The 11,549-nt window shown below is 51.8% G+C and overlaps 1 protein-coding gene across 2 annotated transcripts in view; it reads right to left on the bottom strand.

Moving 5' to 3' along the window:
- Positions 1-8,284: 8,284 nt before the first annotated feature.
- Prdm2 (PR domain containing 2, with ZNF domain) overlaps positions 8,285-11,549 on the bottom strand; it is an 87,034-nt gene continuing 83,769 nt past the window's right edge. The window contains exons 6-7 of one of the 2 annotated variants that reach the window (XM_013022286.1): positions 10,421-10,558; positions 8,285-9,661 (exon numbers count right to left, since the gene is read on the bottom strand). In XM_013022286.1, the coding sequence (XP_012877740.1) occupies positions 9,462-9,661; positions 10,421-10,558 (338 nt within the window). In that variant the 3' untranslated portion in view covers positions 8,285-9,461. The remainder of the gene's footprint in view (positions 9,662-10,420; positions 10,559-11,549) is intronic. The other variant, XM_013022284.1, reaches the window with a different exon arrangement.

Here is an 11,549-nt window from a genome sequence, read left to right as displayed (position 1 = left end):
AAAAATAAAACCTACCAGCGTTCTGATTGCGCCCTCGACCCTACCTAAGATATTCACAAAGATGCCTCTTCTTTTCTCAGTTTTTTCTTTGATGATGCTGGGATTTGAACTCAGGGCCCTGCACTTACTAGGCGGGCACCCTACCACTTGAACTATGCCTCCAGCCCTATTTGCTTTAGTTGTTTTGTTTTTTCAGATAGTGTCTCACCATTCCCTGGGACAGGCTAGGACTATGATCCTCCTATTTATACCTCCCTCTTGGCTGTGATTACAGATGTGCACCACCATACCCAGTCTATGACATTGGTTTCAGACATGTTCAGGCACATTTTCAAAGGTTTGCTTAGCTGTGTTCTATTTGACTGGGTTTTCAGTGACTGTCAGGCCTAGCTGTCATTCCAACACAGGCTTGTATTTGTCTATTGCCATCACTAGTGGCTTTTACACTCAGGTTTATTAGCCGCAGTACTCACAGTACATACATTGAACACTGAACTTCAAATCACTGTGCAAATATAGCTATTGCTTCTCTAGATCCATTTTAGGGGCCAGCACTGAGTGAGTTGTGCTTATTCTAACTTAATTAAAATAAAATGCTGTTTTATGAAGCCAATGGAATGAGTCTGATCTGCAGCATCACAGCTCATCCCCGGTCTCTGAGTTCGATTACTCCCACTTGTCTATCTTAAGGACTATGTCATAGCTTCGCTCTTCGCTGTCCTGTCTGAGATTGTCCAGTACTCTATTACTTCTCACCGCTGACGAGCCCTCTGGGTCTCTAGCCATCCACACCAGCATCAGTGCGAGACAGACAAATACACAAATATAACTAGGAACCTTTTCACCCTTCTGTTGACAATGAATGGCCAGAATATACCATACGGCTATAAAACACTATCAATAAATAATCCTAATTGACATTTATTCAACACACCACCTAACAACAAAATAAGCATTCTTTTCAAGTTTCCCCAGAACACATATGAAGATACACTATCTGTGCCATAGAGCAAACTCTAGAAAAAATATTTAAAAGAACTGAAATCAAGCTAGGTGCTGGTGGCTCACACTTGTTATCTTAGCTACTCCGGAGGCTGAGAACTGAGGACCATGAGTTCAAAGCCAACCCAAGCAGGAAAGTCTGTGAGACTCTTCTCTAATTAATTAGCAAAAGTCCAGAAGTGAAGCTGTGGCTCAAGTAGTAGAGGGCCAGCCTTAAGGGAGAAAAACAAAAACTGAAGTGAGAGTTCAAGTGTTCAAGACCCAGTACTGAGCCCCCCCCCAGCCCCGCAAAAAAAAAATCATGCAAAGTGCATTCTCTGAGCATAATATAAGCAAAGCATAAGTTGAGAATAATAGAATATAGGAGCAATTCCATGCTTCTGGAAACTGAGCAACTGTGTCATCTAAATAATGCATGGATGGAAGAGAAAGAAGCCTCAGAAAATGCTAAGGATATATTAATCCAAATGGGAACAGAAGACATAAATGTTTCTGGCACATAGCTAAGCCGAAAGAGGAATTTATAGCACTAAATCCACACTGTAGAGAGGTAGGTAGGTAGGTAGAGATAGATAGATAGATAGATGCATGCATGCATACATACATACATACATACATAAATTTGAAGCTGGCTTTGTGAGTGAATCTGCTTAAAAGCACAAAAAAGACAAGTTGCAAACTGGGAAGAAAACATTTGCCACAGATCCAGGCCAAGACAATATGGAGAGGATCTAGAGTCCTCATCCCAGCCATAAGAGACAAATGATCACAAGCAGACAGCAGAGAGACACTAAGGGCCCCTCCCACTGCGGTCCTGAGGAGCCTGGGCAGAGGCCCCTGGCCCTGTGCTCAGACCCCACATCCTCTCCTCCTGCACAGGTAGGGCCTGTGCTCACCAACACTGACCACATGGAGTTGGGGCTCAATTTGCTCAGCTGTGCTGAGGATGGAATAGCTCCGCCCCAAGACGCTGATCCCTGAGATGTAAAAATTACAAAGCCACCCCATCAGACAAAACAGTTCCTTGACTCTTTTCTGCCCAGATGCCCCAATGTGGCATTATCGAGTCTTATGTTGGCAGAAGCACTTGGGGACCATAGATTCCCTTAAACTTCCCTGCAAAGCTGCCTCGCCTGCTCTCCTGCGCCCTCCACAGGATGACACCCACACCTGCACCCTCCACCGGCTAAAACCGTGGAGGACCAGGGCTGCATCTCCAAGAAAGGACCCCTGGAGGGACAGCCTTCCGAAGGGCAGGGACAGGATAGTCAGGAGGAGGAGCTCAATGTGAGAGGAACTCAGTTCAAGTCCAGCTCAGGCAGATGTTAGAAAAGGCCCACTTGAGGCAATGAGCTGAGTGTGGTGGCACACACCTATGATCCCGGCTATTCCAAGGAGGCTTAAGGCTTAGGCTGGCTCAGGAAAAAAAAAAAGTCAAGACACTTACCTGAAAAATAACTAAAGCAAAAAGGGCCAGGGGCATTGGCTCAAGTGGTAAAGCACCTACCCTTGCAAGCACAAAACTTTGAGTTCAAACCCAAGTACCACCACCACCTCTACCCCCAAAATAAAGCACTTTTTCCAAAGTGTTTAAGGAACTGCAGAGTCCCAGGGGAGTACAGAGGGAGGGGAGCCCAGCAGTAGGAGCCCTCTCTGTGCCAGAGCATCCTGACAGCTGGTGCCAAAGCAGGTCCCCTCACATGTCCCTCTGCCCTTTGGTCTTCGCATCAGACAAGAATGGGAAGGCTTAAGCAAAACTAACAATAACAACAACAATAACAACAACACAGCGAGCAAACATCAGAGCCACAATCCCAGGGGCAAGGCCTCAAGTCCACTTGAAAACTCTTCAGAGCCTCTGTGACTCCACTTGACATTGGATGACCTTCACATCCAGGCACGAGTGGTTCTTAAGAGTGGAGATAGCAGTGGCCCGGACGCTGGGCTAAGAGCCAGGGCAGGCTGAAGGGCGCCGCGGTAATGAGCCTGAGACCTTCATGCTGACCCAGAAGAGAGGACCATTGTGAAGGGGCTCAGCCTGCCAAATCCTGCGAATGGCAGCCCAGAAAACCCATCCAATTGGACTTCCTGATAAAGGACAGTTGTTTTAGTGTGAGGCTGTAATGTACATTTGGGACATTGGGGCATACTTAAACTTAATATTAATTGATTGGTTGACATTCACGTGTACCCAAAATGGTTCTTTATTGTTCTGTTCTTGGGTGAGGTGGGTTTTTTTGTTTTTGTTAGTCCTGGGGCTTGAACTCTGGGCCTGGGCACTGTCCCTGAACTTTTTTTGCTTGAGGCTAGTGCTCTACCATTTGAGCCACCCTGCCACTTCTTCCAGATTTTTCTGATTAATTGGAGATAAGAGTCTCCCAGACTTTCCTGCCTGGGCTGGCTTTGAACCACGATCCTTAAATCTCAGCCTCCTAAGTAGCGAGGATGACAGGTGTGAGCCACCGGCGCCCAGCTTTTTGTTGTTGTGTATTCGTTTTAGTTATTTTTCAGGTAAGTGTCTTGACTTTTTTTTTTTCCTGAGCCAGCCTTAGCCTTCAGCCTCCTTGGAATAGCCGGGCTCATAGGTGTGTGCCACCACACTCAGCTCATTGCTTCAAGTGGGCCTTTTCTAACTCAAGGCCTGGCGTTCTTGCTTTAGCCTTTTCACTCAAGACTGGTGCTCTACTACTTGAACCATACCTCCACTTTTGGCTCTTTGCTGGGCCATTGGAGAAAGAATCTCTCAGATTTGCTTGTCCTGGCTGGCTTTGAACCTCAGTTGCCAGATCTCAGCCTCCTGATTTCCTAGGATTCCAGGCCTGAGCCACCAGCACCCGGCTGTATCCTGTGTCTCACCTCTGAAGTAACGAGTTTAAAATAAAAAGCTTCCCTGGAGTCAAAGGCAGGCACAGAGAGACCTGGCAGGCCAGGCTGCAGGTCCTGGCTCAGCCCTGAGGCTGGAAACCAACCTGTGTCTTCACTGCTTCATACCATCACATTCAGGGAGGCCTTCCGATGGCTGTCACGGTGAATCCTTGAAGGGCCTCCTGGCAGCCAGAGGGCTGCTGGCACCAAGGCACAATGTGTCCGGGGACAGGTGGAGCCCCTCTGCTCCATGGGATTGCTGTTCTAGATCAACTAAGGGGCCAGGAGTGCCTGCGGGACTAAATGCTGTAAGAATAAAGCAAAGCCAGGCCCAGCTCCTCTTGGGAGCGTCTCTCCCTTCTTCCTTGAGCAGGGAGGGGTATGGGGACACGGAGCTGAGTGGGGCCTGCCTCCCCAGCCCCGGGCTGCAGAGCTCTGGAGCCCCAAGGCTCCCCTGGGCTCAGGCCCTGACTGGGTGCTCTTAGCTCAGTGGCTGAGCACACTGAAGGGAGGAGCCTCAGGAGCGCTGCCCCATCCACCTGGGCCTGGGTCCCAGCCACAGCTGATGGTGATGCTGTGTGGCGAGCAGGCATCTTCCTGTTGCCTTGGGCCAACTGAGCTGGCAGACTTGATCACTTCAGTCTTCCTGCTGCAGAGGCTGATGGGCTTCCTGTTCTGACCCCTCCCCCACCCTTTCCTGCACAGCGCCATCTCATGGCCCAGCTCCTTCCTGTGAATGCCCATGTCCCCAGCCGCCAGGGACACTGTCGGCGGGGCATCCCGGAGCCCTTGAGGCAGCCTTGGCCCCCTGGGGGGCTGGAAGCCTGTGCTCACACTCCGTCACACCTCAAACTAAACAGGTGGTGAGAAACAAAGAGCCCACCCAGGACGCAGGTGGTCCAGGCGCACACCTCACCCCTTGGTCTGATTCAACCTATTTTGTGTGTGTGTGTGTGTTGGTTGTGGGACATGAACTCAGGGCCTAGACCCTGTCCCTGAGCTTTTGTACTCAAGGTTGGTGCTTTACCACTTGAGCCACAGCACCACTTCTGGCTTTTTGCTGGCTAATTGGAGATAAGAGTCTCACGGACTTTCCTGCTTAGGCTGGCCTCAAGCCACAGTCCTCAGATCGCAGTCTCCTGAGAAGCTGGGATTACAGGCGTGAGCCACCTGTGCAGCTCAATGCAATCTCTTTAAACAAAACTACCAGGTGATTCCAGCAACAGCGGTTTCCTCCACCTGAGGAGACACTGGACCAGACCATAGGTAGGCAGATACACAGATGTCACTGAGTGTTCAAACAAGGAACAAAGCTGAGCTCCGGGGCTAGCCGGGCCTAACCCCTGGGAGCTGAGCTGAGGATGGGGTACTGACCCTTGCTCAAGTCTAGGAGGAACCAGCAGTGTGGAGACAGAGGCAGCGGGGCAGGGAGGGATGGGTAAGGCAGGTGAGGGGGGCTTGGAAAGATGCGTGGGATTCCTGGCCCACAATGGCCAGCTGTGGGACCCTCACCAAACTGCCCAACCTCTCTGAGCAGATGGCTGTGGACAGAGATGGGACAGAGTTTTGCCTGGCAGGCCTCTGAACTCAGTAATGGTACCGCCGCTGGGCTGACTGAGCAGGGGTGGTCTGGGGGAGCTGCCGCTCACTGACCTTCTCTGTGCAGAAGAGACACGGGGCCTGCCAGGCCCTCTGGAAGCTTCTTCTGAGGGAGCTGAACTGTGGTCTGGAAGTGGACACCACCTTCTTCTTCATCCTAGCCTGCTTGCTATCTTACCTTTTAAGGCTCAGTATGACCTCAGAAAATGGGGTCCTGATTAGGGCCTGTGAGCCTCTTATGTCCCTGCCTCCTCCAGGAAGTCCTCCCAGATACCCACCTGTGTGCTCGCAACCCAAGCAGGGCTGGCTTTGAATCTGCTGCCTCCTGACACCGTCCTTCTTCTCCAGCCTCTGCCAGCACCACCACGTGGAGGCCTATAACAAGGCCTGTGTGCGTTCAACCCCACCTGCTCGAATCTGGGGGGTGGCTGGAGAGCCGGGTGTGAGGGTTCCACCCCCTCATTCCGAGGCTGGCTTTTGCTTTCCCAAAGAACAGGAAGTTATGGGTGGTGCCACTCTGGTGTATAAGCAAGAGGGCGATAGGGTGGGCTGTGCCTGTGGGATTCTTCCCAGAGGAGATGAGCCCCCAAGTCACAGAGGACCGCCCCATGTGGTGACAGCCACCCCAGCCTCCCTCACCAGGACGCTTTCCCGCACCGCCAGCCTGCGGGTCACAGACTTTCCTGGACTCCGTCTCGTGGGATGTGATGCGTCTCTGTCCACTCTGTTTGCATGGCCCCCACACCGCGGTGCCTTTGTGGAGGAAAGTGTTCAAGTGAAAAGACAAAACTCCAGGCTCTTTCTCTTATGGTTGTACGAGATTAAGACAGGAGCAGAGCCCCTCTGCGGGGCAGGGGGACCCACCCCAAACTCCAGAGAGAATGCAGGGCTGCTGTTCCCACACTTCCATCCTCTGCCCCACCCACCCACGCCTAGGATCACCCTCCCCAGGACCACAGCCCCTTCCTTCTAGTAGAGTGGCTAAAACCAAACTAAGACAGCAGTAAGTGCAGACAGACACAGGGAGAAAGCTGGGCCTAAGTTCCCTGCTGTGGGAGTGCCACCTTGTGTGTGTGTGTGTGTGTGTGTGTGTGTGTGTGTGTGTGTGTGCGTGCCACAGCTCTACTTCCAGCTTTTTGCTGATTAATTGGAGATAGCTTTGAGGCTAACTTTGAACTATGATCCTCAGATCTCAGCCTCCTGAGCAGCTAGGATGACAGGTGTGAGCCACCTAAACCCAATTAGTGCCTTCCTTTGTATCAGCCCCCATCTTGGAGCAATCCAGGAATCATCAGCTGCAGCGGATAAGTGGACTGAATACAACCTGAAGATGCTATACCAAAAATCGCGTGTCACATGGTCCATTTATATGACATGGATAAGATGGACAGATTCTTAGGGATAGAAGGAGGTTTTATAGTAAAGGCATTTGGGGGAGTGGCTGCTGAAAGTTTCTTTTTTTCGAGGCTTGTGTGTGTGTGTGTGTGCGTGCACGTGCGTGCACGCGTGTGTGCATGTGTGTGCTGGTTCTCAGGCTTGAACTCAGGGCCTAGGTGCTGCCCCTTAGCTCTTTCATTCAAGGCTAGTGCTCTACCACTTTGAGCCACAGCTCCACTTCTGGCTTCTTTTGGTGGTTAATTGGAGATAGTCTCACAGACTTCTCTGCCCAGGTTGGTTCTGAACCTTGATCGATCCTCAAAGCTCAGCCTCTTGAGTAGCTAGGATTACAGGCATGAGCCACCTGCACACATCTGGGGTTTCTTTTGAGGTGATGAAAATCTTCTAAAGCAGATGTGGCAGCTCACACCTGTAACTTCAGCACTTGGAAGATAGAGATCAGGATTATAGTTTGAGACTAGACCAGGCAAAAAGTTAGCAAGACCCCCATCTCAAACAGTAAGTTGGGTGTAGTGGTGAATGCTTGTGGCCCATACATAGGTATAAGTGGATCTCAGTCCAGGCCAGCCACAGGAAAAAAATAAGCTAAAACCAAACAGAGCAGGGAGCGTGGCTCAAGTGGTAAAGCCCTGAGTTCAAATCCTAGTCCAAACAGAATAAAGAAATAAAATTGCTGGCCACAATGGCTGCACATCTGTTACAAATCCTCCAAACATTATTTATCTATTTTTATTTTTTTGCCAGTCCTGGGGCTGGTGAACTCAGGGTCTGTGTACTGTCCCTGAGATGCTTTTGCCCAAGACTAGCACTACTTGAGCCACAGCACCACTTGCAGCTTTTTCTGTGTATGTGTTTACTGAGGAATCGAACCCAGGGCTTCATGCATCCTAGGCAAGCACTCTACCACTAAGCCACAGTCTCAGCCCCTAAACATTAGTTTCTAATGGGGCACACTGCCTGTGAACTGGATCTCAATAAAATTGTGGAGAGAAACATTTTTCTTTCTATGTTAAAGGCAGGCCGCCTGTGTTTGCAGGCATGGGTGGACTTTAGGACTTGGATAAATGGCTTCATTACTGGAGGGTCAGTGAGTGACCAGCAAGAGAAGCGTGGCTTTCCAGATGTGTGTGTGTGGAGGGAGGGGAGTCTCTGAGAAAGCCTGTGTCTCAGCCTCAGCCCTGCCACCCACCCACCCATGTGGGAGACCACAGGCCAAGATCCACAAAGACCACACCACGTCCTCTCCTCGCCATCCCTCTCCAGCCTTTATTTCTACTGGCTTTCCGCAGCAGAGGCAGCTGACCCGTGCCCCAGGCTGGAGGCCTTTGGAGGAACCCCCCCCCCCGGCCGGGCAGGCCCACTCCCCATGGGACAGCCTGGGCTCTGTGAGCGGAAGCGCTCTCCTCACAGCCGAGTGTGGACGAGGAGGAGCCCTGGGCGCCGACGCTGGCTGGCGGCTTGCTGCGTGTTCCTCTCTCCCCTCGGGGTGCAGAGGCCGGGGCACAGTCCGTGAGTGAGGACGTGCAGGGGACAAAGCTGTATCCGTGCTTCGTGCTGGTGAGAGGCCCCCACTGGGGTACGGATGAATTTATACAAGTTGAAAACAAAGAACCAGCTCTAGCTGGGTGGAAGCTAGGACGAGGGCGACCTGGGCCGCTGGCCGGCACCTCTTTGCCCATGTGGCTTTCTCCCAGAATCCCCGGAACCCCCATGCGGCAGCCAGGACACGGACGGATTCGATTAGAGGCATTATAAAACTTTAAAAACGGGGTATTTACAATCGGGGGCATAAATAACGTGCTTTTTAAAAGCGTCTCCATACATATTTACAGAGTTGGGAGATCAACCCTAGTAGCCCTGAAAAAGGAAAACACAAATCTCTCTATGGTGTCGCGCTGTCCCACCACCCGGGGCCTGCCACGTGCCCAGGGGACACAGCACCAAAGGGGTCCCAGGGCCCCTCTGCCTGGGGTCCACCCCCAAGGCACCGGACCCACCAACCTCACTGACCCAGACACAAACTCGCAGCTGACCCAGACTATGTCCAGGAGAAGCTGATGTGACCCCTGACTTTCCCTGGCAGGAAAATCATTCCTCTTCCCGCTGTCCTTTTTGTAAATTCTTCTCCTTTTTTTTTCTTTTTTCATTCCCTCTGTGTGTGTGTGTGTGTGCGTGCGCACACACGCATGCACGTGCACAAGTGTGTGCATGCGTGCAAGTGTGTGCACGCATGACCCTCTGCTCTGGTTCCTCAGGCAGGAAAGAGGATTCCTCCCAGTGCTGGGGCTGAGGACTCAGGCTCAGCCCGTGGGGTCTATATACTACTGATTCCCAGAGGCATGGCAGGGGGAGCGGGGAGAGTGAAGGTAGGGGTGGGAGTCAAGGGGGAACTTGGCCTCTTGGAAGGCCTTCCTCAGGCAGGACTAAGGCTGACTCCAGGGGTTAACCCAAAGTCCCACAATGGCCAAAGACAGCTCAGGAAGCAAAAAAAAAAAAAAAGCAGGGCAAGGAGCTCTTGAGAAATTGCATAGTATGAGAGACCCCATCTCGACAGCAAGACTGAGCTGCAGAGCACCTTCTGGGGTCACATCCAAGGATCAGTCCAGAGGATGGAGTGAGCCAGCTGCCTGCCTGCTCCCCCGGGTTTGGGACCTTGGCTTGAAGGGCATGCGTGGACCCGCACGCCCAGACACACCCGCATGCACGCTCGCAATCTCACACGGGGCCCGGTTGTTAACTTCCTGCAGGGTCGACTGCCAGTCCCTTTGGCTTCTCTGATTCCAAGTCACTTCTGGTGCTGAGGAGAAACAGGAAACAAACAGCGATGACCACATGCACTGGTGGCTATTTTGTTGTTACTGTGCTAGTCTTGAGACTTGAACTCAGGACTTGGGCATTGTCTCCCTTTTAGCTTTCCCTAATCCAAGGCTGGTGCTCTACCATGTGAGCCACACCTCCATTTCCAACTTTCTGGTGGTTCACCAGAGATAAGAATTTCATGGATTTTCCTGCCTGGGCTGGTCTCAAACTGGCCCCAACCTCAGTCTCCTAAGTAGCTAGGATTATAGGTGCGAGCCACGGGTACTTGGCTGCCTCCCAGGTTTTTCCCATTGTGGGAATGGAGACTCCACAATGCTTCGTGGTCTTACAGGCACTGAAGCTTCGATTGTTGTTGTTATTTTCCCACTAGTTATCATTATATCACCATACCACAGGCTAACACCCAGAGCTGAGTGATGGCCAGGCACCAGGCTACATGCTCTGGATACATTTGACCCTTACTATGTGCACAATCATCCCACAAAGCACGCTCTATTGTGATCCCCATTGTACAGATGTGGAAACTGAGGCCCGGAGATCACATGACTTGAAGCCTAGCAGTCAGTGAGTGGCAGAGCGAGGGTCTAAAGCCGAGGGGCCCCACGTCTCTGCCTTCGGTCATGAAGGCCTTCCTGGAGGAAGGTCCTAGACAAGCCCACGCTCAGCCCACACCAGCCTCTCCACCCCCAAGAACCACCCACGTCAGAAATCAATGCCACCGCTCCCTGCTTCCTACCTGTCAGGGCAGGCGAGCATCTACTCTTTGAAGAAAGGTGCCTGGAAGTGGGGCGCAGCCGAGGCCTTGACCTTCCGGCACTGCCTGGTGATGTAGGCGGCTGACGAGGGACTTCGGGATGCCAGGCGGAGGCTGTAGCTGCACGGGAAGAGAAAGAACAGAAATGTTACCTGGCGCCCGGGCAGGATGGCATCTCCTGGACACCGGGCGGCTGAGTGCCTGGTTTCAACCCATGTGACCTGAGATGTTCTGCTTTGTTTTGTTGTGCCATTCCTGGGGCTTGAACTCAGGCCCTGGAGGCCCTGAGATTTTTTGGTTCAAGGCTGGTACTACTGTGTGAGCCACAGCTCCACTTCCAGTTTTTTCGGGAGTAGTCAATTGGAGACAAGGGTGTCACAAACTTTTCCTGCCTGGGCTGGTTTCAAACCATGATCCTCAGACCTCAGCTCCTACGTGGCTAGGGTTACAGGCATGAGCCTGGCTATGCTGTGAGATTTAATCATTAGTACATGCCCTGTTGGGTCTGATCAACATGCCCTCCCCCTGGGGGACCACACAGAAATCTGGGCAAGAATAAATGAAGGTCTATTTCTGAGGCCCCACAACAGACAGACAGACAGACACACACACACACACACACACACACATTCCCAGTGGACAGCTAGGATTGGCTCCAGCTGCAGAGACCACAGCCTGACCCGCTCTGTGGCTCCATTTCCCACTGGCCTCCCTGATCTCCTACCTGCCAGGCCTCAGCACTACAGGCAGAAAGCTCCTGGGGCAGTACAGATACACCTGTGTGGAGACAGGAGGGCAGTGTCCCGAGCCTCTGGACCCAACATCCAGCCTACATCTCCGGAGTGTCAACCACTCTGGAGGAGGGTAAATGGGAGTCTGGATTTTGTGACAGCCCACTCAATAGAATGTGGGGTTTTCATGTTCTTCAGAAATTTTAAAAATAATATTATAAATATATTAATTAAAATTATATGAATATAATGTATGTATATGGGGTGGGCACCGTGGCTCTGCTGCAATCCCAGCACTCAGGAGGCTGAGGCAGGAGGTCCCACAATCTAGGCCAGCCTAGGCCACATAGACTCTGCCTCAAAAGCAAAACAATAAAATG

Source organism: Dipodomys ordii, unplaced genomic scaffold (assembly GCF_000151885.1).
Source record: "Dipodomys ordii isolate 6190 unplaced genomic scaffold, Dord_2.0 Scaffold61, whole genome shotgun sequence".
NCBI lineage: Eukaryota > Metazoa > Chordata > Mammalia > Rodentia > Heteromyidae > Dipodomys > Dipodomys ordii.
Note: the sequence above shows the minus strand (reverse complement) of the source record. Positions and strands in the feature narration are given on the sequence as shown.